The 26584-nt window shown below is 47.7% G+C and overlaps 2 protein-coding genes across 3 annotated transcripts in view; one reads left to right on the top strand and one right to left on the bottom strand.

Annotated features, from left to right (window-relative positions):
• The window catches only part of Prpf6 (pre-mRNA processing factor 6), a 59090-nt gene extending 38750 nt beyond the window's left edge, over positions 1-20340 (bottom strand). The window contains exons 1-9 of the mRNA XM_051144044.1: positions 20139-20340; positions 17901-18069; positions 15168-15286; positions 10211-10289; positions 9366-9542; positions 9010-9165; positions 3660-3754; positions 2740-2896; positions 1890-2052 (exon numbers count right to left, since the gene is read on the bottom strand). Of these exons, the coding sequence (XP_051000001.1) occupies positions 1890-2052; positions 2740-2896; positions 3660-3754; positions 9010-9165; positions 9366-9542; positions 10211-10289; positions 15168-15286; positions 17901-18069; positions 20139-20209 (1186 nt within the window). The 5' untranslated portion in view covers positions 20210-20340. The remainder of the gene's footprint in view (positions 1-1889; positions 2053-2739; positions 2897-3659; positions 3755-9009; positions 9166-9365; positions 9543-10210; positions 10290-15167; positions 15287-17900; positions 18070-20138) is intronic.
• Positions 20341-21554: 1214 nt separating this feature from the next.
• Positions 21555-25559, top strand: Samd10 (sterile alpha motif domain containing 10). 2 transcript variants are annotated; one of them, XM_051144042.1, is made up of 6 exons: positions 21555-21718; positions 21939-22335; positions 23749-23930; positions 24019-24190; positions 24567-24707; positions 24845-25559. In XM_051144042.1, exons 1-6 carry the CDS (start codon positions 21698-21700, stop codon positions 24865-24867), a joined length of 936 nt encoding a protein of 311 aa, XP_050999999.1. In that variant the 5' UTR covers positions 21555-21697; the 3' UTR covers positions 24868-25559. The 2 variants fall into 2 exon arrangements, with proteins under 2 accessions (XP_050999999.1, XP_050999998.1); XM_051144041.1 differs by having other exon boundaries at positions 21939-22368.
• The last annotated feature ends 1025 nt before the right edge of the window (positions 25560-26584 follow it).

Genomic DNA, 26584 nt, shown 5'->3' with positions numbered 1-26584 from the left:
GTACCACGGCATGCATACATCGACCTATGTATCAGAGCACACAGGCTTCGGATGTGCAGTGCTCTCTGTGCAGCTCCCACAGGTCTCAGGCACTACTTTTACTTATCCAACCTCAACAGGAAGAGGTCTAATCCAAAGGCAGAACAATTCAAGCAAGTCGTCAGACCAACCATGACTCCCAGGGGACAATCAAGTTGCCACTCTACTCTGAGACCATTTTACAGGTCAGAGGGTCTTGAGTCTTAATTTAGCGCTTCTATTTGCAAGTATAAAGTTAAGAGGAGAGGGTGGCATGATATGAAATACCTGTATGCAAGACTCACAAGGGAAAAAACAAAAAGATCATGCATTTGAGACCAGTTTGAGCTATATACAAGAATGTAGAAGAATTTTAAATCAGAGCATGGCTGTTCTGGCAAGAGATCACACCCAAAGACCTAGGTCTGTATGATTGGCTGGAATACAAACACGCCTTTAATCCAGGGGACAGAGGCAAGCAGAGTTCAAGGCCAGCCTGGTATAGAGCAAGTTTCAAGTAAAGAAAAGCTTAGGTCCAGGTGTGATGGCGCATGCCTTTAATCCCAAACGAAGGTAAAGTTAGTTTGTAGAAGAACCCATGTTTGAAAGTGATGTTTAATTGAGTGGCAGAAAAAGAAAGTGACAAATCAGAGAATTTTGACAGGCTAGGATTTGCCCAACTCTCAGGGGAAAAGAGAGGAAAGGGAAGCTACTTAAGAGAACAACACAGAGAATGAGAGAAGAGACAGTTTTACTGGGACAGTAACAGGGAGATAGGGTGCAGAGAGAGAGCTTGGGTGAAGACCGAACAAGCCAGATAATTAGAAGGAGCCAGGAGATTAGAGCAGATTGCTGGAGTTAGTGGTGGCACACGCCTGTAATCCCAGCACTCGGGAGGAAGAGGCAGGTGGATTTCTGTGACTTTGAGGCCAGCCTGGTCTACAAAGAGAGCTCCATAGCCAGGCGGTGGTGGCATCTGCCTTTAATTCCAGCACTTGGGAGGCAGAGGCAGGTGGATTGCTGTTGAGTTCGAAGCCAGTCTGGTCTACAAAGTCCCGGACAGTCAAGGCTACACAGAGAAACCCTGTCCCGAAAAAAGAAAAAGCAAAAAAATAAAGGGGAAAAAAAAAAAGGAGAGAGAGAGAGTGTGTGTGTGAGTGTTCCAGGCCAAGGCTACACAGAGAAACCCTGTTTCAAAAACAAAAACACGAAAAACAAAAAGACCTTACCCCAGTTCTCTGAAAAGATGGAAAAGAAAATCTTTTTTGTTTGTTTGTTCTTGTTTTTTGAGATAGGGTCTCTGTGTTAGCCTTGGCTGTTCTGGACTCACTCTGTAGACCAGGCTGGCTTCGAACTCACAGCGATCTGCCTGCCTCTGTCTCCCAAGTGCTGGGATTAAAGGTGTGCACCACCGTGCCTGGCTCAAGGAAAAGAAAACCCTATCTCCTAGTTAGCATCTGCTCTGTGGGTACACGGTAACATGTATTAGTAGTGCTTCTGGACTCCTTCGTCCTGTACCTTTGAGCACTTCAACATTCCATTTCCGGAGCACAGGCTGTCCTGGTAGAACTATACTTTCAGAGTCACCAATGTGTCCCTGTATATGAATAAGGAAAACTTGGATGCTAGTGCCTGGTCAGGTCACACACTACAGAAAGGTAAGAATGTGGTTTCCAATCTACTAGAGTCCTTCAAGGGCAGAGGCAAGCACCCCAGGAAAGGCTGAACCAACATTACCAGCTTCTTAACTACTCTCAGAAAAAGTTTGAGGAAAAGAAAAGTGAAACTGCTCTCCACGGGAACAAAGCATCAGAAAGCAAGGAAACCGCCTTCAAGGACAGGCTGAGAAGCTCCCTCCCAAGGCGGCTTACCTTTCCGGAGAACACGCTTCTTTGCTCGAATGTCTGTTTCCAGCTCTGCTGCTCTAATGTAAATCCTAACAGACTGTGGGAGATGGCGGACAGCTTGTGCCACCACAGCCTTGGCTGTGTCCCCAGGCTGTAACCTAGCTGCTTCTAGCCAGACATCTTCACTCTGGAGGAAAAAGAGAGCACTGAGAACATGAGCAGCATGTCTTCTTGGGAGGTTCTGCTCTGTGCCTCAAGTTCAGAGAATTCCACAGAGGGCTTCTTTCCACTATCAGGAGTATCTGCTCCACACAGGAAAACACATGACATTCAGTTAGTTTTATAGCACTTTTAAATCTTGCTCAATCATCTCACCTCCCAAAACCAAAGTGCTGGAATATACCATGAGCTAGCACTAACCTGTAAGGTTCCCCCCAATTTACCTATTCTTGTATGATGTATAGGGGTGTTCTGCCTGGATGCACATCCGTAAGTGGGCATCAGATCCCCTGGAACTGGAATTACAGACAGCTGTGCACTGCTCTATGGGCTCTGGAATCAAGCCCAGGTCCTCTAGAAGAGCACCAGAGCTCTCACCTGCAGAGTCACCTCTCCTGCTTCGACCTCTAGGTTTCCATATTATGTGGCCTGAGAAGCTGCCCAGTTTATCACTTTCAGTGATACTTAGCTTACTCTGCCATTATACTGGTGGGTCAGTCTCTACTCCAAAAAAGCAAGCAAGCAAGATACCCCTTTCCATCTATTTATAACCTTGCTCTGGCTCTATTTTTCCAGGATAGGAACCATGCCTGGCAGAACACAGGAATTCCCAGAGCCAGAAATCATGTCAAGAGAACTGAGCTACAGGCTTCACCTTGGGGCACATCTCTGTCCCTTTCATAATAAGGTTCCGAGCCACTTGTAGCTTTCCAGTGACTTCTTCCAGGCGAGCTGACGCAATCCAAGCTGGTGGGTGATGAGGGTTTGTTTCTCGAACAGATTTGAGAAGTAGTCGTGCCTTCTTGATATCACTGTAAGAATGAGAAGACACAAAATATCGCCTCGCACTATCAGGGTACGGCAGGAGCCAGGGAGAAGGCACCCCTTCAGACACAAGGCGTTAACTGCTAAGCAAGATGTGCTGAGGATACAAAGGCCAAAGGAGCTCTATGTGGGCACTGAACAGACTAAGGCCTGAGTGTCCAGACAGGGAACGGGACACAGTTAACAAGCTGCTCTCTAGCCCAGCACAAGCACTGCCTTATTATTATCAGCTACACACAAATACAAATACATATGCATGTCTATGTTTCTCAGAACATCCATGTCATATCTTTTTGTTTGTGGTTTTTTTGTTTTATTGCTTGTTTGGTTGTTGGTTGGTTGGTTGGTTTTTGGTTTTTTTAAAGACAGGGTTTCTCTGTGTAACAACCCTGGCTGTCCTGAACTCTCTTTGGAGACTGGACTCGAACTCAAGAGATCTGCTTGCCTCTGCCTCTAGAGTGCTGGGATTAAAGGCATGTGCCACAACACCTGGCATCCATATTCTATTTGCACTGTACATTTTTTGTTTTTCGAGACAGGGTCTCTCTGTGTAGCCTTGACTGTCCTGGACTCGTTTGTAGACCAGGCTGGCCTAGAACTCACAGCGATCCGCCTGCCTCTGCCTCCCAAGTTCTGGGATTAAGGAATGTACCACCAGCGCCCAGCTGTGCATTCTTTTTTTTAAAAACTCTACAACATACTAGGCAATTAGAGTTCCCGTTTTAACTCACAGCTCTGTAACATACTCACTTTATGTCCCCTCCATGGGTTGGGATCATAGAATTTAGATCTGTCAGATATCCTTTGGGGTCCACAACGGTCTGCCCACTCACTGAGTCAGATACCTGTGAGGTAGGTAACGATGAGAGTCAGCTAGACATGACCAGCCAAATAAAACAATGAACTACCCAAGACCCTGCAGGCCTCCCAGCAGACCTCACCAAGGGCAAGTAGTCAGGAGGGAAGCAGCCTTGTTGTAACTCAAACAACAGTTAGTGATTGGAAAAATACCTTCTACTTCACTGTAGAAAGTGGGGAATTCAGGCTGGAGAGATGGCTCAGCAGTTAAGAACACTGACTGCTCTTCTAGAGGACCCAAGTTCAATTCCCAGCACCCACATGGCGTTCACAACCATCTGTAACTCTAGGATCCAACACCCTCACATAGACATACAGACAAAACATCAATAAGAAAAAAGAAAAAGAAAGTGGAGAAATCTATGAGGATTAATACTGGGGGGAAAGGGTTGAACAAGAATAGTTCCCATAGGTTATGTGTGAACACTTGGTCCCCAGATGGTGAAAATATTTGAAAAGGCTTAGAGGGTGTGGCCTTGTCAGAGATGGTATGTCACTGGAGATGGGCTTTGAAGTTTCCAAAGGCTTGGCCACTCCCAGTGCCTCCTTTTCTCTCCAACATGACTGTGAATCAAGATATGAATTCTCCATTCTTCATTCCACCATCATGGACTCTAACACTTGAAACCACAAATCAGCCAATTAAATGCTTCCTTTTACACATTGCCTTGGTCATGGTGTTTTACCACACCAATAGGGTGCATGCCTTTAATCCCATTACTCTGGGAAGCAGAGGCAAGTAGATCCCTATGAGTTCAAGGCCAGCCAGGACTGTTACACAGAGAAGCCCTGTTTCAAACAAAAAAACAAAACTAAAAACTAAACTAAACTAAACACAGCCAGCTTGGGCACACACTTTAATACCAACACTCAGGAGACAGTTGCAGGTACAGCTCTGGTCTACACATCAAGTATGTCAACCAAGTAGTGACACCCTGACTCAAAATAATATTTTTTTAGAGGCCTGGGGACTGGAGATGTGGCTCACAGCAAGCATAAAAACTCAAATTAAAATCCCCAGCACTAATGTAAACAAACTATCATGTGCACCTGTATCCTCAGCTCTGGGAGCTCACTGGCTAGCCAGGTTCAAGTAAAAGACCTCTCAGGTGTTAGGTGACAGAGCAGAGCACCTCACAGCCTCCTCTGGTCATGTTTCCTATTCCAGCTCCACAGCTGTGGGGCTCATGGAGCCTCCCCCCACCCACACCCACCTCCCACTTTCTTAGTTAGGGTTTTATTGCTGTGAAGAGACACTAAGACCATGGAACTCTTTTTTTGTTTTGTTTTGGGTTTTTTTGTTTGTTTGTTTGTTTGAGACAGGGTTTCCCTATGTAGCCTTGCCTGTCCTGGACTCACTTTGTAGACCAGGCTGGCCTCAAACTGACAGCGATCCGCCTGCCTCTGCCTCCCAAGTGCAGGGATTAAAGGCGTGTGCCACCACGCCTGGTCTCTCTCTCTCTCTCTTTTAAGATTTATTTATTTATTATGTATACAGTGTTTTGCCTGCATGCCAGAATAGGGCAACAGATCTCATTATAGACAGTTATGAGCCACCATGTGGTTGCTGGGAAGAAGAGCCAGCGCTTTTAACCTCTGAGCAATCTCTCCAGCCCTGACCATGGAAAACATTGAATTGGGGCTGACTTATAGCTTCAGAGGTTTAGTCCATTATCATCACGGCGGGAAGCATGACACCATGCAAGCAGACATGGTGCTGGAAAAGCTTAGAGTTTTCTATCTTTTTTTTCAAGATTTGTTTATTATGTATACAGTGCTGTCTGCATGTACACCTGCAGGCCAGAAGAGGGCATCAGATCACATTATAGATGGTTATGTGGTTACTGGGAATTGAACTCAGGACCTCTGGAAGAACAGTCAGTGCTCTTAACCTCTGAGCCATCTCTCTAGCCCCAAGTTTTAAATCTTGATCTGAAGGCAGCAGGATAGTGTGTCACACTGGCCCAGCCTTGAGCTCCTTAGATCTCAAAGCCTGCCCCCACAGTGACCCACTTTCTCCAGTAAGGCCACACCCACTCCAACAAGGCCACAGCTCCTAATAGTGCCATTCCCTACGGCCCAAGCCTTCAAACACAGGAGGCTGGGGCTATTCCTAGTCAGACCACCACACACAGCAACACAACTGCCTCCCAGTGCCGGGATTACAGGCGTATGCCACCATGCCTGCCTAAGAATGACTATTTTCAAAGGAAAAGAATATAAATGTTGAACCTAAGAAAAAGGCTCAGTAGTTAAAAATGCTTTCTGCTCTTTCAGAGGGCCTGAGCTCAGTCCTCAGAACCCATGCTGGGAGACTCTTAATTCCAGGTCTAGGAGGGTTGGATGCCTCTAGTATCCATGCCTGTATACAGACACAGACACCCTTAAAAAGGAAGAAATTTCTAACACATGCTAAACATGACCCAGGAAGACAAAAGAACCAAAAGCGAAGCAAATTAAAATATACGGGGGCTGGAGAGATGGTTCAGTGGTTATGACTGCTCTTGCAGAGGACCCAGGTTCAATTTTCAATACCCACATGGCAGCTCACAATGTCTGTAACTCTGGCTCTAGGTGGCCCAAAGCCCTCACACAGACACACACGCAAAAAAACACCAACTCATGTAAAATAAAAATAAGAAAATAAAACATTTTTTAAAAGTTATTCTGTTAAAAAAAGAAGGAAGGAGGAAGAAATCTAGCCAGTGGTGGCATGCGCCTTTAATCCTAGCACTCAGGAGGCAGAGGCAGGTGTATCTCTGTGAGTTCCAGGACAGCCACAGCTACAAGAGAAACCCTGTCTTGAAAACCAAAAAGGCCAGTGAGGGAGTAGGGGACTAGTAATCCCAACACTCAGGAGGCTGAGGCAGGCTTATCTCTGTGAGTTTGAGGCCTGGACTACAAAGTGAATCCAGGACAGCCAGGAATACAAGAGAAACCCTGACCCTGAAAAAAATAAAAAAAATTTAAAAATTTTAAAAAAGAAAAAAGAAAAACTAAAAAGATAAATCCAGCCAAGCATAGAGGCACACACCTTTAATCCCAACACTCTCCAGGCAGAGGCAGTGACTCTGGGAACTGGAGCCCAACTTGGTCAACACAGTGAGATCCTGTCACAGAAAAAAAATTTCCTTTTTTTTTTTTAATTTTTAAAAACGATTTATTTATTTATTATTATGTATATGGTACACTGCCTGCATGTACAACTGGAGGCCAGAAAAGGGCATCAGATCTCATTATAGATGGTTGTGAGCCACAATGTGGTTGCTGGCAACTGAACTCAGAAAGAGCAGTCAGTGCTTAACCTCTGAGCCATTTCCCTGGCCACAGAAAATAAATTTTCAAAAAATTTAAAAAAGGAAGATGTAAAGATACACACACACACACACACACACACACACACACACACACACACACACACATATACACACTTTAACTTGAAAATTTACCATGGTATAGTGTTTTGGGCTTTTTGTTCTGTTTTGTTTTTTGGTGAGCTGGATGGTGGTGGCCCCCTTTATTTCATGTAAAACGGGGACTTATAGGGGCTGGAGAGATGGCTCAGAGGTTAAGAGCACTGTCTGCTCTTCCAGAGGTCCTGAGTTCAATTCCCAGCAACTACACAGTGGCTCACGACCATCTATAATGAGATCTGGTGCCCTCTTCTGGTGTGCATGAAGACAGTGTACTCATGTACATAAAACAAACAAAATAAACATAAACATAAACAAACAAACAACATGGACTTATAAACCTTGGGCAGTGGGAGGGCTTCAGGGGTGGATGTGTTTGATTCACGGGGCAGGGGACCAGGGCTGTTTCATTTACATGCAGCAGCACAGTCCTATCGTAAGAGGGAGAACGCAGTACTTAATTACCCTATGGGTGGCGGGGGTGGGGAGATGAGCGAAGAACTCCAGGTATGGTTAGAGGTAAGGGAAAAGGTCATTGGTTAAAAGTTAAGGTCCCGAAAAATCTCATTAGCATGGAGGGTATTTCCAGGAATCTCCAGGGGCACACTGAAAGGGTTTCTTATTGGCAAAGGGTTGGTTTGGGCCTGTAATCTCCCTGAGGGCTACGTGACACCCCTTAGAGGATCTGGGGTTTCCTCAGATCAGGTGGAAAGGAGGGAACCCTGTTGTTTTGGGGTTTTTTGTTTGTTTGTTTTTGTTTTCTTTTTCTTTTTATGGGGATTTTGTTTTTGTTTTTATTTTCTAGACAGGGTCGGTGTCTCTGTGTAGCCCTGGCTATCCTGGAACTCACTCTGTAGATTAGGCTGACCTTGAACTCAGAGGTCTGCCTCCCTGAGTACTGGGACTAAAGGTGTGTTCCACCATGGCCAGCTGCTTCTCAATGTTTTTACAAAAAAAAAAATATTAATTCTACAATAGCTCAGAGAGAAAAATAGCAAACCAAGGGCAACAAAGTGACACTGATGTTAAATAAAAAACTAACAGGGAGATGAACTGCCACAGTAAAGCTGCTTCCCAGCCCCTGAGAGGCTGTAGGTACCTAAGTGCACTACAACACAGTCACTAGCTGGGGGTGGAGGGATGGCGCTGCGGCTGGAAGCAGTGGCTGCTTGCTCTTCCAGAGGACCTAGATTTTTGATTCACAAGAGGGCTCATCTCTAACTCTGGCTCCAGGGAATCCAATGCCCTCTTCTGGCCTCTGCAGACAATGCACACACACATGTATACAAGACATATAATGCAGGCAAAACATCCATACACATAAGTGAAAAATAAACAAATCTTTAAGAAAAAATTAACCACCAGAAGCCCACTGGGTCCAGAGATGGACAGTGCTTTAAACAGGCAGAGGACAAAGAGGACCCAGCCAGCGAGATCAACTACTGAGACAACTCAGCTGGGCACCCAACACACAAGAGGCGGGAACAAAAGGAGCAAAAGGGGCTGCTGCTGCTGCTGCTGCTGCTGTTGTTTTTCTCAGACAGGGATTCTATGTACTTGTGGCTATCCTGGACTCACTTTGTTGACCAGGCTGGCCTCTGAGTCCAGGACAGCCAGGGCCACACAGAAAAACCCTGTCTTGAAAAACCAAAGGGAAAAAAATTTATTAAGTATTTTGTTTTGTTTGTGCTGGGGGGGAGGGGGTGTCAAACCAAGGGCCTTGCATTTGCTAGGCAAGTGCTCTACCAATTGAGCTACATGCCCCAAATTTGCTGCTTTCTCCCCCTTTTAATACCATCCACGAGAAAAGATGCATGAGAAATCCTCACCTGGCTAAGCCTCATGTCCATCAGGGTATTCCGTGCTTGGCCAATCTTCCTCATGTCCAGCTCCCCCGTCCCAGGTGTCATCAATCCTGGGGTCATTCCACCTGGGTATGGAGTGTTCAGGCCACCCGGGTAGGGTGTGTTCAGACCTCCAAATTGCTAGAAGGAGGATAAACACTGGCTTGAACTGTCATCCTGAAGAGCCCCACCCCCTCTAGACACTGCCCACCTAGTCCCCATGTCCTAACAGGCACGGCGATGCAGATTCCGGCCACAGAAAAGCTACAGAAGCAACCAACATCTACCCTCTCACCACTTCCAGACTAAAGAAGCCCCATCTGCCTCTTTCACATACTCACAGTTTGTCGGGGATCCACAGAAGTGTGGTTCTCTCCAGTCTGTAAATGCTTGGCAAAGAAACTATCAGGAACAGGGGTCAGCTTCTCATAGCGCGGATTCCGCTGACGTTTGTTTCTGGCATCGCCAACCTCTGGAATGCTCAGCCATTCTTCTTCTGTGACCTCTGCCAACTTCCTCTGGAAATATGTAGATCCCAAGTGTTAGTCATCTTTAGACTCCACGTTTGCCCTCCCTAGCCTCTAGCCAACTATGCCTTAGAAAGGACTAATACACAAATGGTTTTCCATTTAAAAAGGAATTATTATACATTTCTTTATTATTTATTGTATGTACATACATGCATGTGTGCATACATACATACAAGAACAAATGCCAAGAACCTTTACCTGCTGAGCCATCCTGATAGGCCTGGTTTTCTACTTTATTTAGAAGAATCAATTCATTGGGTTGGCACTATTTTACTAAAAGGCAAATTATCAGGTCAAGTCCAAAAGGCAGGCAGTTTAAAAGCATATGCCTAGCCGGGCTGTGGTGGTGCACACCTTTTATCCCAGCACTTGGGAGGCCGAGGCAGGTGGATAGCTGTGAGTTCAAGGCCAGCCTGGTCTACAAAGGGAGTCCAGGACAGTGAAGGCTACACAGTGAAACCCTTGACTCGAAAATCAAAAATCAAACAAACAAACAAACAACAAAAACAAATACATGAACAATTAATTTTAAACAATTCTCTGAAAGGAGTAAAGAGCAGCATTAGTGAAGGCTCAACAGTGTCACACCAGAGCAGCCAGGCCTTCTGCTGCTTGGGTGCAGGCCTGGAACCCAGTATGTTAGCCCATCTGCTCACCTTGAGATCTGAAAACTGTTGCTGGATTTTGGGACGTTCCATTCGGTATTTCTCAATTTCTTCTTTTTCTCTTTGTTCTCTAGAAAATAAAATATGTGGTTGCATTAGAAATATTAGATGTTGGGTTGGGAGCAATACTACATGTAGGCTTAGAGCATGTGTTCTTATAAAGAATCTGGGGTTACTTCTACCAGAACCCACATGGTGGCTCAAGGCTATCCACAGCTCCAGTTCTAAGGACTCCAGTAAATGGCCCCCTTTTCTTACATCTATGAACATTAGGCATGTACTTAGTACACATACATATATATATATATATATATATATATATATATATATATATATATATATATATATATATGCAGGCAAAAAAGTCATAAAGATATATTATAAATATCTTTATTTTAAAGATTTATTTATTATGTATACAGTGCACTGCCTGCATGTACACCTGCACACCAGAAGAGGGCACCAGATCTCATCATAGATGGTTACGAGCCACCATGTGGTTGCTGGGACTTGAACTCAGAAAGAGCAGTCAGTACTCTGAACCTCCGAGCCATCTCTCCAGCCCCCAATAAATAAATCTTAAAAAATAAAACCCATGCCTTTAATCCCAGCACTAGAGAGGCAGAGGCAGATCACTGTGAGTTCAAGGCCAGCCTGGTCTACAAAGTGAGTCTAGGATAGCTAAGGCTATACAGAGAAACCCTGTCTTGAAAAACCAAAAATAGAGCCGGGCGTGGTGGCGCACGCCTTTAATCCCAGCACTCGGGAGGCAGAGGCAGGCGAATCGCTGTGAGTTCGAGGCCAGCCTGGTCTACAAAGTGAGTCCAGGATGGCCAAGGCTACACAGAGAGACCCTGTCTCGAAAAACCAAAAAAAAAAAAAAAAAAAAAAAAAAAAACCAAAAAAAAAATAAAAAAAAAAATAAAAAATCCATTAAAAAAAAAAAAAACCAAAAACCACAGTTTTTTTTTGGTATATCTTAATTAAATAACCAAAAACAATTGTACACATATAACAGTTAACAGAATATAATTTAGAGCCGGGTGTGGTGGCGTATGCCTTTAATCCCAGCACTTGGAAGGCAGAAACAGGCAGATCTCCGTGAATTCGAAGCCAGCCTGGTTTACAAAATATGCAGGACAGCCAGGGCTCTGTTATAGAGAAACCCTGTCTTGTAAAACAAAGAAACAACATAATATATTTTAGACAACTGAAGATATGATCACAAATCTAATTATTCAATTATTTACCAAATTAAAGCAGAAACTAAAGAAACCAGATATCTTACTTTCATAGCTATTCAAGTAATAATATGCTTACATCAAAATAAATCCTTAATAACCAGGCATGTTGGCACACACCTGTAATCTAAATCCTGGGAGGCAAAGGTAAGCATATCCTTGTGAGTTCAAGGACAGCCTGGCTATGTATCTGTATAGTTGTATAGTGTGTTTTACTCCCCTAAACTGTGTACCTGATCAACACTTCAACACTGTACTCTGTAGTGTGGTTGTGATGGACCAGCCTGACTCCATCTTTAGGACAGAGCCATTTTGTTATAAGGTCGAAACAAGCTCACTTTCACTTGCTGCAGCAGTCAAGGACTATGCTTTACCCTGTGTCTGCAATTTGACAAGCTCCTCATCCACACCTTGAATATATCCTGATAAGATATTCTGCCACATAATTTCAAAATGTTCAGCCAACCCCCTACATAACCAAAATTCCTATGGAAATCCCCCAACCCTTGAAACCCCCTAGTCTTGCAGATTTTATGGACTATATAAATCCTTCCTTTCCTGGGTTCAATACTGTATTTTCAAACCACACTTTAGGAAGACAGTCGTGTCTGACAGAAAATAAAACTTGCTTTAATTTGACCAAAGAATTTAAGCTTAACAGTTGGTTCCTCTTGTTGACTGCATGGCTGACCAGAAGAATGATAGAAAAAGTAAAGCTTCTTTTCGTTTTTGTTTGTTTGTTTTCTTTTTCAAGGCAGGGCTTCTCTGTGTAGCCTTGGCTGTCCTGGAACTCCTACAGTAGACCAGGCTGGCCTTGACCTCAGGGACCTGCGTGCCTCTGCCTCCCAAATGCTAGAATTAAAGGTGTGCATCGCCACACTCTGCTCAGAGTATAGTTTCTTCTGGGTACTTAGAACTTGTCTTTAATCCTACCACTTGGGAAGCAGAAGCAGGAATCTATGAGTTCAAGGCCAGCCTAAGCTATATAGCAAATTCCAGAAAGCTTGCACTAATGAGACCCTGTCTCAAAAATGAAACCAAACCAACAAAACTTACATAGCAAAATAATTATACTTTGCAGTGTCATGAGTTCACTTCTATAAACTTTCCCAAAATTAGGACACAGGATTCAGAAAGCTGCCATATTAAAGTAATAGGCTGAGAGAGCATAAACACAACAGAGTTGCCACTTTAGAGTTCAGAATAAGATGGTACCCTAACCCTACAAAACAAATACCAGAGTCTTGCACCCAAGTTCTAAGTTCATCCAACATAGCACCAAGTGACCACCTTAGCTTGCTCCCTAGTTTGACCCAACCCATTTCACAATGGAAACAAGAGGCATGAACTTTCAAACTACTATCTCCAAACCACAAGATCTAGATTTCATTTGCCACCTGGACTCCATTTCTACATTATTTAACACAGAGAGTTCAACATCACTCCTATGTGCCCATTTCAAGATGGTGACCCTGGGGCTGAAGAGGTGGCTTAGAAACTAAACACGCTTGCTGATGTTGCAGAGGACCTGGGTTCAGTTCCCAGTATCCATATGGCAACTTACAATCCTCTGTAGTTCTAGTTTTGGAGGTTCCAACATGTTCTTCTGGCTGCCATGGACGCCAGGGACACACATGGTGCATACATATCCATGTAGGTGAAACATTCATATAAGTAAAAATAAACAAATAAATACTCAGGATGGCAACCCTAAGGTGAGCGTGAAAGCACCAGCCTGCAAACATGGGCATGCAGAAGGCTGAGGCAAGAGGACCTCCATGAATTCAAGGCCACCTGGGCTACATAGTGAAACACTACCTCAAAAAACAAGAAGAAAAGAGCACGAGCTTTCCCAGTGGCTGAGAGCTTGTACTGCTCTGAAGAGGACCTAGTTCACTTCCCAGCACCCACACTGAGCAGCTCACAACTTCCTGTCCCTCGTGTCTCAGCCTCCAAAGGTACATAGATATGTAAACACGCAGGCATAATTTAAAGCCATTAATCCTAGACTCAGGAAGAGGCAGGCAGACACCTATGAGTTTGAAGCCAGCTTGGTTTATATAGAGTCTAAGACAGTCAGGGTTATTAAAGAGACTCTATCTCAAACAAACAAACAAACAAACAAACAAAAAACAAAATAAAACAGGGCTGGAGAAATGGCTCCATGTTTAGGAGCTGCTCTTCAAAGGATGTGGAGTCCATTCTCAGCAAGCACATGGCAACTCACAGCCATCTGTAACTACAGTCGCAGGGGGTCCAATGCCGCCTTTTGGCCTTCAAAGGCACCAAGTACACAAATATACATTCAGTCAAAACAGCAATATACATAAAAATAATGTAAGTTTTAGAAAGATTTTTAAAAGTTTAAAAATGACCATAAAACAAAAACAAAAACAAAAAAACCCATAGCCAGGTGTGGTTGCACACACCTGTAACCCCAACACTCGAGGCAGAGGCAGGCGGATCTCTGAGTTCAAAGCCAACCTGGTCTACAAAGCAAGTCTAGTACAGCCAAGGCGACACAGAGAAACCCTGTCTCAAAAAACCAGAAAAAGAAAAAAGGGGAGAAAAGGCTGAGGATATATAGCTCAGGTGTAAAGAATTTGACTACCATGCATGAGGTCTTATGTTCAATTCCCTAGTATCACAAAATAAAACACGCAAATAAATAAGTGACCAAGTGGGCTGGAGAGATGGCTCAGCGGTCAAGAGCACTGTCTGCTCTTCCAGAGGTCCTGAGTTCAATTCCCAGCAACCACATGGTGGCTCACAACCATCTATAATGAGATCTGCTGCCCTCTTCTAGTGGGCAGGCACACATGCAGACAGAACATTGTATACATAATAAATAAATAAATAACCAAAAAAATATGGGGATACAGTTAGTTCAGTGGTAAAATATCTGCACTGCACACACAAGGCAAGATCCCAGACTTCCGAAAAAGCAACAAAAACAAAAAGGAGCACATCCCTTCAGTACCAGCGCTTGGGAGACAGAGGCAGTGGATGCTCTGTGAGTTCGAAATCAGAAAGGTGTATGTATTAAGTGCCCGGGCAGCTAGAGCTGCACAGTGAGACCCTGTCTGGGGGTCAGGGTACAGCTAGAGCTGCACAGTGAGACCCTGTCTGGGGGTCAGGGTACAGCTAGAGCTGCACAGTGAGACCCTGTCTGGGGGTCAGGGTACAGCTAGAGCTGCACAGTGAGACCCTGACTGGGGGTCAGGGTACAGCTAGAGCTGCACAGTGAGACCCTGTCTGGGGGTCAGGGTACAGCTCTCAGGCTTCATCCTCTCAATCCTCCCACAGAAAAGGTAACACTGAGGCTAGGCATCGTGGGCACTGAGGCTAGGCATGGTGGGCACACACAAGGAGGCAGAGTAGACAGAGCTCTGTCAATTCTAGACCGGCCAAGCTACACAGTGAGACTCTGTCTCAACAAATTAAAAAAAAAAAAGAAAAAGGGAATCCTAATCATAGTCAAAGTGATAACCCACACGCTGCTGCTGTCGTGGCAGTGTCTAAGCCTTCAGGCTATTCTATAAATACCAAATTATGCAGGTATAGCAGTTACAGACCAAGGTCCAAGCAGCCTCCAAAGCCAGCATACACACTATCACTGCGAGCTTCCTCCCAGCCCAAAATAAAGCAGAACAAGAAGAGATGCATTTTGTTTGAACGTTGGATAAGCACAATGTGAAGCACCTTACCTTCTTTCTTTTCTTCTTTCATCCATCCTTTTATCCAGGGCGGCATAAATAGCATCTGCTTCCTCGTCATCCTTCTCATAAGGCCCGCTTGAAAAGAGGCTCCCAGCATAGCCATTAAACTAAGAACCAAACAGCACACTTAGGGGTGAGCTTTTGCACTAGCACGGAAAGCACGTAGAACACACACATACATTAAAAAAGAAGAGCTCTCCCACTTGGAAGAAACTACACATATTAGTTCATATATGTTACTGTGATAAAATTTCCTGACTAAAAAACAACTTAGGGAAGACAGGGTTTGACTTAGAATCTCAGGTTACAGCCCATCACTGCAGGGAAATTGTGAAGGGAAAATCTTGAGGGAGCGGATTACAGCACATCCATAGCCAAGGGCAGAAAATAAATGTGACCTTGCTTGCTTCCGCTCAGCTCCCTTTCTTGGCCCATGAAATGGCACTACCTACATTCAGGGTGGGTTTTCCACTTCAATCAATAATCAAGACACATCTACAGGCCAGCCTGGTCCTGACAAGGCCTTTATTGAGACCCTCTTCCAGATGATTCTACATTACGTCAAACTGGCTAAAACTAACCAGCACACTAAGAAGATAAAATACAATGGGAACTCCTGGACCAGGTTCTATGCCAGAAGACATTTATAGAAATATTGTAAAATTCAAACAAAAGTTGTAGCTTAGTTAATATTATAGTATCAATATAAATGTCTAGGTTTCCGTAATTTACTAAAATTGTCAAAGATGAGACAAAGTTTGAAAGAACTTTTAAAAACTTTATTTTTCAGCCAGGCATGGTGGCGCATGCCTTTAATTCTGGCACTCAGGAGGCAGAGGCAGGCGGATCTCTGAGTTGGAGGCCAGCCTGGACTACAGAGCGAGTTCCAGGACAGCCAGGGCTGTTACACAGAGAAACCCTGTCTTGGGGGGAAAAAACTTTCTTTTCCAAGCTGGGAGCAATGGTACATACCTGTAATCCTAGCACTCAGGGTTAGGGAGTAGAGGCAGAGGGAGGCAGATCTCTGTGAATTCGAGGACAGCCTGGTCTACAAATCAAGTCTAGGACAACCAGGCTACACAGAGAAACCCTGTTTGGAAAGAGAGAGAGACAGACAGACAGACAGACAGAAACATTCAGAAAGTTTCTTTTTTGGGAGGCAGAGGCAGGTGGATCTCTCTGAGTTTAAGGCCAGCCTGGTCTACAAAGTGTATCCAGGACAGCCAAGGCTACAAAGGAAAACCTTGTGTCAAAAAATACAAAAACAAAACCTTTCTTTTTCGAGAAAAGAGTCTCACTGTTGCTCTGGCTGGCCTTGAACTTGCTGTGTTGAACATGCTGGCCTTGAACTCACATAGGTTCCTCTGCTTCTGCCACCCCCCACCCCCGAGTGCTGGGTTTAAAGGCACAGGCCACTATGCCCAGTAATTTATTTACTTTCAATGGTTTATTTATTTTGAGACAGGGTCTCACTATACATCCTTGCCTTGCATGGATCATTCTATGTAGGCCAGGCTGGCCTCTAACTGAGTACTGGGATTATAGTACAACTGCCTCATTTTTATTTAGGTAGGGGTGTGGGGGGGGGGGTTGGGGTGGGGGAGGGAGGGTTGGTGGGGGGAGGAATTTATAGGTATACATGTACAGATGCCCAGAAGCCACTGGCTCTCCTGGAAATGGAGTTAGCAGTAGTGTGAGGAGGCTGGTGTTGGTGCTGGGAACCGAACTGCAGTCCTGGAAGAATAACAAGAGCTCTTGACCCCGGAACCTCTCTCCAGGCCTTTCCCTGATGTCTTAGGGTACTACATTTAAAATTATTTAAAAATTAACATTGTACACATCATTTCTTCTCAAAGGAAAGGTGTTTATTAGACACTCAAAGTCTCTTGAAAGATGCCATTTGCAGGCTGGAGAGAAGGCGCAGCAGTTAAGAGCACTGTTTATTCTTCTAGAGGTCCTGAGTTCAATTCCCAGCAACCACATGGTGCCTCATAGGATTTGATGCCCTCTTCTGTCATACATGCAAATAGAACACTCATATAAATAAATATTTTAAAAAGATGTCAGTTGCCTGTACCAAGCAATAAAGCTAAAGCGGCACCAGCAGCATCACTGAAGGACATCTAGGAAAAACACCACCATGTGGTGCTGTGAGCCTACAAGTCCGTCTCCTTAGAAAAGAGACAACGGCATGGCTTGAGCTTTTACTGCTCTGCCTCACACACTGGTAAACATGGAAAATGAATCCGAGCCCCTCCTCGTGGGAGTTGGTGAGTTCAGCCACAGAAGCCACAAAAGTCACTTCATCAAGAACTTTATCTTTCAGCTGGGTGGTGGTGGTGCACTCCTTTAATCCCACTCAGGAGGCAGAGGCAGGCGGATCTCTGTGAGTTCAAGGACAGCCTAATCTACAGAGAGAGTTACAGACAGCCAGGGCTATGCAGAGAAACTCTGTGTCGAAAAAAACAAAAGAAAAAAAAAGAAACAAAGAAAATTCCAGTCAAGCTAGAATTGACCTGGACAGTCCTCCCTGCTAGCTGGCTTTCATAGGGATGGAAGGTGTTACGCAGGCCACTAAGGGAGAAATGCCATTAGTGCATTACTCCTGTTAATCCTGAGAGCTACAATACACACCCCAAGCCTGGTCTACAGAGTGAGAGAAACCCTGTCTCAAACAAAACAAAACAAAACAACAGAAAAAATGACAACAACAAAATTCACCTCATCATAGTTGGTATCGTTCAGATCCTCATCATCGTCATCAGCAGCCTGGTTCTTCTTCATCTGGTCCCCCACCGTTCTCTTGCCTGGTGGGGCATGACGGTCATCCACGGGGTCATTTGCATCCCGGGCAGGCCCAATGTCTGACCGGGTGGTGAAGCCAGTGGCACTGAAGGAAGCCCGGAGACATCATTAGTTAAGTGACCCTGGCCCTGTGCTCTCCTATGGTCATTTGGTAACATCACTTCTCATCCTTCCGGGACCCTCCAGAGACTCTAGTACCAAGGAACTGCTTATACGTTACTGCTCTGCTCTGTCTGCTCAACCTCTAACCCACGAAGGTCAAAGGCAGTTTCTCTTCATGCCAAGGTGTCTCCGTTGCCCCTCCACATCACCGTCCAGGCCTTTAGAAATCAGTCCTCTCGAATTCTGGCCTCACGTTTCCAACTGTGTTGAACATTAGCTCTCCACTCTCACACAGGCTGAACTTCCTCCTTTATGCGCTCAGCTCAGCAGCTGTTGCAGGGCGAGGAGGAGCTGAGGAGCCCTTAGCAGGCACTCCCTCAGCAGCAGGGTGCCATTGTCTCTGGCCCCCATTCTGCCTGTCCCGGGTCACTCCTCCAAGACTACAGCGCCTAGCCTAGCATGGCTGGAATCCATTTACCACCCCTGCCTCCAGTGTACCTCCTACTGCAGCCCTCAATCTGTCAGGTGATTCTTTTTAAAATGTACCTCAGAAAACTATGGGAGCGCTATCCTAACGGTGAGGCCCCCGTGACCTTCTGTAGCTAATGCCACTATTCTGGACTCCTTTCTTTTCTAGCCTCGCCAGGCCTTATCTTGTTCTTCTGCATTTATTTGTATTTATGTGTATGTGTGTGAAGCTGTGCACATATAAACGCCACATGCATGAAGGCTCCTGTGGAGGTCGGAAGAGGAGACCAGATGCCCTGGAACTGGAGTTACAAGCCAAGCTGTGAGTCACCTGATGTGAGTGCTACAAATTACACTCAAGTCCTCCGCAGAAGCAGTAAGTGCTCTTAACTTAAGCCATCTCTCTACCCCCTTTGTATTTTTTAAAAAAATATTTATTTATTATATATACAGTGTTCTGCCTGCATGTTCGCCTACAGGGCAGAAGTGAGCACCAGATCTCATTACAGATGGTTGAGAGCCATCGTATTGTTGCTGGGAATCGAACTCAGGACCTTTGGAAGAGCAGCCAGTGCTCTTAACCTCTGAACCATCTCTCCAGCCCTCCCTCTGTATTTTTTTTTAAAGCGGTTGGACAAGATGCCAAATTCAAATCCAGGGCTTTGTGGCATGGTAGCACTCAGCTACACTTCCAGCTACCCTTCTAAGCTGTTTGTTTGTTTGTTTAGTGTGTGTGTGGCCTGACACAAGTGCAGGTCAGAAGACAACTTCAGAGAATCCGTTTTCTCCTACCCTGTGAATTCTGGGGCTCAAACTCAGCCTTTACCCTCTGAGCCACCTCGCCAGCCTCTTATGTGCCTTTTTATGTGTCTATACCAAACTTGCTTTTTTCCTTTACTCCTTCCAAATCTGACACTTCAAAGCCCTCACTGTAAACCTGACTAAAATGCTACACCGCTTACATCTCTTGACTTCTGTTCTCCTTTGTGTGCTTACTTATACAATCTCCGAACCTCTTTTGGTGACGCGCTGGTCTTCTGAAGATGGGTGTGTATGCCTCTTCTAATACCGTTACCAAGGGGGACCCAGATTTCCCTAATCAACGCATAAAGCAGCAGGACGGATGCTATTCATTGACCCAACACCTTGCGGTCAGCAGGCACTACCATCTCCACGCAGAGGGCTGAGAAAGTGAACGGGCGACCTACGGCCATACATCTTAGAGGGACAGGATGCTCCGACTGTGTATATCAGAGCCTCGACTGCTCCTTGCAAGCCGACTTGTTTAACGGATATTACTTTTTCAGACACCAAAACACTGAGGCTCAGACTTCTGCGTAGTTAACCTCCCCCGCCAAGTTACATCTCACAATAGCAGTCAGGCCTAGTGAACCCGCTTATCCTGACCAACAATATGTAGCCCTGGCTGTCCTGGAATTCGCCATGTAGACCAATCTCTAACTTAGAAACGAAAGCCTCTCTCTCCATCGCCGCCTCCCCCTCCCCGCACCGCTCCTAAGTGCTGGAATTAGGCCCGACGCTAGTACCCTCGCGTCCGGGGACAAGCTCCGCCCACGGCCTTACCCTCGGCCGAGCCCGGGCACGTAGCCCAGTGGCGCAGGCATGCCCAGGAACGGCTTCTTCTTCTTGTTCATGGCGGTGCTGCTAGCCGACACGGGGGAAAGCAGAGGAGCAAGTACGCGGCAGAGGCCTCCAGGTCCTCCCGGAGTCGCAGCTGGAAGAGATGCGACCGCTACGTCACCTGCGCCCCGGAAGTAGACAGCGAGGCCGCGAAAAGCCCCGCCCATCCAGGTCCTTGGGCGGAAGTCAAAGATGTTGGGTTTGCAAAGCGTTTCCGTTCAAGGCTTCGCGGGGCGGGTTTGCAGTGGGAATACACGCGTGTACGCTAGCTGCCAACCATGTCACAGCAGAGTCATGGGTTCGATCGCCATGCCAGCCGCAACGCGCAGCCGGAGTAGGCATGGCCGCAAACCCGCTTCCGACTGGCCAGGCTGCGTGCACTCTACAACTACTGCTCAGCGCTCTCGCCGTTCCGATCCGGGCCAACCCCACCCGGCGCGGGCGCCTTCGGAGAATAGTGTGTGGGCCAGTGTCACAAGTTTAGGAGTGGTTGTGTGCCCAGTGGCTGGGGTGAACGCACACGACTGTACATTGCGGAGAGACTTTCTCCCTGTGTGCAGCTCTTCCTGCAAGGCAGTGCCAAACCCACCTCTTGGGTAATAATAGCCTCGGGTCATGAGTTAGGCTGTATTGGGCAATAACTCCAAGCTATGAAGAATTGCTTAGCCCCAGAAATGGTCTGCTCTACCCGCAAAGACAATATGCCAGGGGAATGGAAAACAACTCTGCTCCCAGTTAAACCACACACACAAAAATATCTGTAACTTCTGGTTGTGTGTGTGTGTGTGTGTGTGTGTGTGTGTGTGTGTGTAGCACAGCCCCTTTAGGTTGGGACCCCGAGTATGCCTCTCAGCCTCACACCCACTACATCTGGGGAGAGCTCCAGGGCAGGTGGAAAAGCTGCGAGTTGCTGCGGCCTGGATTCTACACTGGACCAGGCAACCAGACTTCTGTATGCAATGCCTTTCAGTGGGGTACTGAAGCAAACCACAGACAATTTTTGGGGAGGAACAGTATTGAGTCTGTGAACACTGAACCCATGGGAACTGAACATGCTCAGGGCTCCCACAGAGGCGGAGCCCAAAGCAAAGTGGCCCCAAGCGAGGGTCAGCTGGTGTCTCTGGAAAGTGGGTCTGAAATAAAGGGAATGCTCCCGTAAATAATAAGCTAGTGTAGCCGGGTGCGGTTGTGCAAGCCTTTAATCCCACCACTCGGGAGCCAGAAGCAGGTGGATCACTGTGAGTTCAAGGCCAGCCTGGTCTACAAAGCGAGTCCAGAACAGCCAGGGCTACCAAGAGAAAAACCTGTCTCAAAAAAACAAAAACAGAAAACAGAAGGAGGAGGAGAAGAAGAAACAAAAAGAAGAAGAAATGAAAAAGAATGAGCTATTGAGGCTGGAGATATAGCTTGGTGGTTGAGAGCACTTCTCGACCTGGCCGAGGACATGGGTTCACCCACATGGCAGCTCACAACTGTCCATAACCCCAGTGCCAGGAGATCCAATGTCCCTTTCTGGGCACCAGGTATGTAGTAGTGTACAGATATACATTCCGGCAAAACAGTCATAAAATTTAAAAAAGGAATGAGCAAATTAAGACACAAGTATTTGAGAGAGATTGATCCTGTCCTTGGCCGGACGACCGGGTGGGTAAAAGCCCGCAGGTGTGATTAGGGCTCCCACCAGTACCAGACCTAGGGGAGCGACAGTTCCTTGCTTGCCAATTGCAGAGATCATCCATCCAGCAGGTTGCAGGAGAGGCTGGTCCACGGAGTCGTAGCCAGGTGCGCAAGGACGCCTTTTGCCCTGGCGGACACCCTCAGCCTACGCAGCTCCGCGCGCCGCCGATACACCTCGGAGCTCCCGGAGCGCGCCTTGCGCCCAGGGCTGGGCGGCAGGTGCTTTGCCGCGCAGACTCCCCGGCCGCGGGGACCGGCTTGGGCTCGGCTGGCTCCCGAGGGCGAGGACGCGGTGTGCGGTGTTCACCGGCCACACTGGCCGCCTGGTGCTCCGCGAGGGGCGTGTGCCCGAGCCGCGCACCCGCGGGCTCCATGTTCACCGAGCTGAGGTCAAAGCTGAGCCCCCCGCGAGCTCGCGCCGGGGCTGTGCGTACAGGCTTCGGGGAGCGCCCGGATGTGGACGGTGAGCTGGGATGGACCCAGGCACAGGAATACCGTGAGCGGCGGGGTGTGAGCGGGAGGAGTACCAGGGCCCAAGAAGAGCCCCGGGACTGGGCTCAGAGGGTTTCCGGGGGTGGCCACAGCGGGAGGGAGGGGACTGGGGTGGGGTGGGGGGAGCCTTAACTAGAGTCCAAGGGCCTTTGTCCAGTATTATGGGGCGGGAGGGCGGCAGTCAGTCTCAGGCCTTGGCTTGGAGTGGGGATGACTGGCCGGAGCTTCTTCACCAAGCTGACGCCACACTCAAGTCACCCTTTACTTCACACAGAGAAACCCCTCCCCAAGTCCTAATGTTAGGGTCGAGGTGGGCGGAGGCAGATAATTCTGAGCTTGAGCTTGGGAACAACAGACTCTGGCCCAGTGCAGGGAGGAAATGGGCGGGACCTGATTAGCCCTAGCAGGTGCGGTTACAGCTGAGACGTTGGACTGGTTTCTCTTTTGAGGAGCGGTCTAGCGCTAGTCCCGAGAAGGCCCTGCCTGCCAAGCCCTCAGACTACAGTGCCTAACCCTGCGCGCTTAGAATAAGTCTTATGGCTACCTCAGACTAGTGGCCACACACTTACTCCTTAAGCCCGCCTTCTTCCTTCTGCTGACTTGCAGGCACCACAGAGAGTCATTTGTTCATTTAGGGTGGGTATGGATGCTTTCTGTGCACCGAGACCCCGGGCAAGCCTTAGGGACCCAGACACTGGTCATCCCCAGACTCGTGTCAGCAGCGGTTCCCATAAATGATCCTAAAACTAACTTAGCAAATGCAATTAGTGGGAGAGGAAGGTCCCAGCACATCAGTGCTGACCAGTCCGTACCTTGCTGGCCCCCTATTCACACTAGTTGTCCAGGGGTAGGCTCCGCAGAAGCCACAAAGAAGGGAAATCCAGCGTGTGTCTGGCAAGTTCTTGTTGTCAGCTTTCCCAGAGTTCAAACTTTTTGTCAGTGAGTCATCGTGAGGGACTGTTAAAGACATAGATGTGTGCACAGCCTGTCCCTGACTGGCATGGAGGAGGCTTGTGTGCCAGCCCAAGGCAAAGGCAGAGCAAGCCAGGGCAGCCCTGGAGATAGCTCCTGGGCCTGGCATTGGGGAGGCTCATCCTCCAATCTCAGCCCACTTGAGAGCAGAGTGCTGATAAAGGGAAAGGCATGTCCAGTTTATTTCCTGAAAGAAGTCCTCAAGACTTGCAATTTGGTTTTTTTGTTATTGATTTTTGGGTTGTTTGTTTGTTTTGTTTTTGTCTCGCGGGGGTGCGGGTGGCGCTTAAGATTTCCCCCTAGAGGAGAAATTACTCCCCTCATTGGTGAGAGAAGACTTACTTGTCAGGGAGCTGAGTCACAGGGGAGGAGCCTGCCCCTGACCACTCTGTATGCACATCCCTGCATACAGCCTCTGCCCATTTCAGCTTCTGCCAGACCCTCCTAGAGCACACAGTATCAGCTGAGAACATACCCTGCCACCTGCCTCGGACACCAGGCACCAGCCTCACATGGCATGACTCCCGCAGCCAGAGGGCATCCGGCAGCAGGCCAATCAAGCTTCTGCAGCAGCCAGGCTCGGAGACCCCCCAGGTACCTACCTACCCCACCTAAATCTTAGTCCTTGCCCTCAGTTACTTTTACTCTTTTCATTCTACGGGCCTTCCCTTCCCACCTGCAGGCCCGGCTGTACTCTGATCACTATGGCTTGTACCATACAAGCCCTCCCCTGGGTGGCCTGACAAGGCCAGTGGTCTTGTGGAGCCAGCAGGACGTTTGCAAGTGGCTTAAGAAGCATTGTCCTCACAACTACCTCGTCTATGTCGAGGCCTTCTCTCAGCACGCCATCACTGGTACTGGCGGGTCCGTGGGTTAGGGAGGGGCAGGATGCTCAACGCTTAGCCTTTTGTCTTCCCCTGTATCCTCCCGAGTCAGCCTCCTTTCTGTGCCTCTGCTGTGTGTCTGTCTCTCTCTGCCCCTCCCAGCCTCTCTGCTCTCTTTTGATGCTTCTCGGATTGGCCTCTCTGTTTTAACCAGTCTTGTCTTCTTCTTCACCTTCCTTCAAGAAGCACTGACTCTCTGCCCCCCTCTGTTGACCTTTGACTCTCTGCGCCCCTTTCTTGACCTTTGGTGGGCTTGGTTTTGGTTTGTTTACCCTGAGGAGAGAGGCTTCACTATGCTTTGCTCTGTTTGCCTCATTGCCTTCTTCCTTTCTCTCTCTCTCTTTAGGCCGAGCTCTGCTTAGACTGAATGCAGATAAGCTGCAGAGAATGGGGTTGACCCAAGAGGCTCAGAGGCAGGAGGTGCTGCAGCAGGTGCTCCACCTGCAGGTTCGTGAGGAGGGGCGGAGCCTGCAGCTGCTCAGCCAAGGTGAGTATGGGCGGGAGGGACTAGGCTGAGGGCGGAGGGCGACTATTCTGACTACCAAAGGGTGGCTGGGGGCAGCTGGGAAGGACCATCCTTGGGTGTGCCAAAACACCCACCTCTCCCTCCTACCCATCCGACAGCTTCCTTCGGAAACATGTCCTAGCTGCTGCCTATACTTGGACCCCAGACCCCAACACTGTGACCAGAGCCCACAGCCAAGGATGAGGCAGAGCTGGCCCTACAGCCCCTTTGGATCCTGCAGGATACCCTAGTGGCTAAACCTAGCCCAGTGAACAGTGAGGGACAGTACTGCCACCTCCGGGTGCCTCTGGAGAGGCACTACAGGTTCTGCCCTGTGGCTGGGTGGGTGGTGGCTGCCTGCTTATAACCCTTTCTTCTGGGATCCACGCCCAGGCCCATCCCCTGGTGCTGCTGGCAGCAAACAGGGCAGCTGCCTGGAGCTAGAGTGGGGTTTGAATGTCCCCAGACTCCCAGGGAGTCTGTTTATTTATGCTCCCTCCAACGTGTGACCGTTTCCTATCTGAGTCATGAATCCTCCTCCTAAGTCTTTTAGTTCTGTGTCTTCCCCAGGCACGACCAGGTCAGCCACACAGTGGGACAAGCTGTCTTGGCTCTCTTTCAGCTGTATCCGTCATCCTCTGGCTCTCCCAGAATACAGCCGGCCCGACCTGCTGTCCACAGTGATGGCCATCAGTTCAGCTAGGCATCGTGCCATGTGCTTCACCTAGTCGTTATGAAACTCAGCATACCCTGTCCACTCGTGAGAAGTGAAGTTGAGAGGGGCCCAAGATGTTCACACTGCGATGCCAGTATATGGCACACAGATCCCAGTGCTGCCCATGTGATGCCATGCACAGCCCACCAGTTCTGCAATGTTCTCAATCTTAGAGGTCATCTTGAAGGGGTGTGTGTGTGTGCGCGTGTATGTATGTGTGGGTGGGTGTGCACGCGCGCACGCACAAGAACATTACATAGGGTTGTTTCTATCATACGTCGGCTGGCGCTGCCAGGCAGGACAGAGGGATGACCCTGGCAGCTCACTCTCACTTTGCCCTCTACTACCTTTCACAGGGGCTCAAAAATCTCAGGGGCAGTTGAGGCTTGGCCTCCAGTTCCCTCTGTGTGCCAGGAGCTGGCCTCTATTCAAGGTTGCTCATTACAGTTAATTTGTGCCACTGGCCTGGCATCTCCCATCCTGTATGCCGTTCATCCATGGCCGGGAGGGGGTCTCTATAGTGTTTGCCTGCCTCTAGAATCCCCTAGTCCTTGTGCCTGCAACCAGAGGGCCCTCTCTGCCCCCGTTCTCTCTCTTCTTGTCTTTTCTGCCCTATGATCCTGTCCTGTCTTCCCTTGGTTTTAGGTCACTTTTTTATACTCTGACAAAAAGAAAAAACAAAAAACAAATCAGAAATAAATCTGGTTCTCAAATGCCATCAGTGTTGGATCTTTGAGGAGCAAACAGAACAGGGCATGGTGGCACACGCCTTTAATCCCAGCACTCGGGAGGCAGAGGCAGGCAGATCGCTGTGAGTTCAAGGCCAGGCAGGTCTACATATCGAGTCCAGGACAGCCAAAAAAAAAAAAAAAAAAAAAAGCAAAAAGGTGTCTAGGACAGTGCTTGGAGATAGACCCACTAGAGGGCAGTAGTGTTGCGTCCTGCAGAGGCTACCTCAGGTAGAGGTCCTGTGGATGTCACCTCAGTTTGGACACATGGAATGAGGCTGACAGTGGGTTTCTGCTGGTTCATGGTCTGGGAGTGTAGCTCAGTGGTGTTGTACATAGTTTGTGGCCCAGGCCCAGGTTTGATTCCCCAGCACAGAAACAGAAACAGCCTTATGTTTGCAACTTGCTAGTAGCCA

The sequence above is a fragment of the Acomys russatus genome, chromosome 4 (assembly GCF_903995435.1).
Source record: "Acomys russatus chromosome 4, mAcoRus1.1, whole genome shotgun sequence".
In the NCBI taxonomy this organism is placed as follows: Eukaryota; Metazoa; Chordata; class Mammalia; order Rodentia; family Muridae; genus Acomys; species Acomys russatus.
Note: the sequence above shows the minus strand (reverse complement) of the source record. Positions and strands in the feature narration are given on the sequence as shown.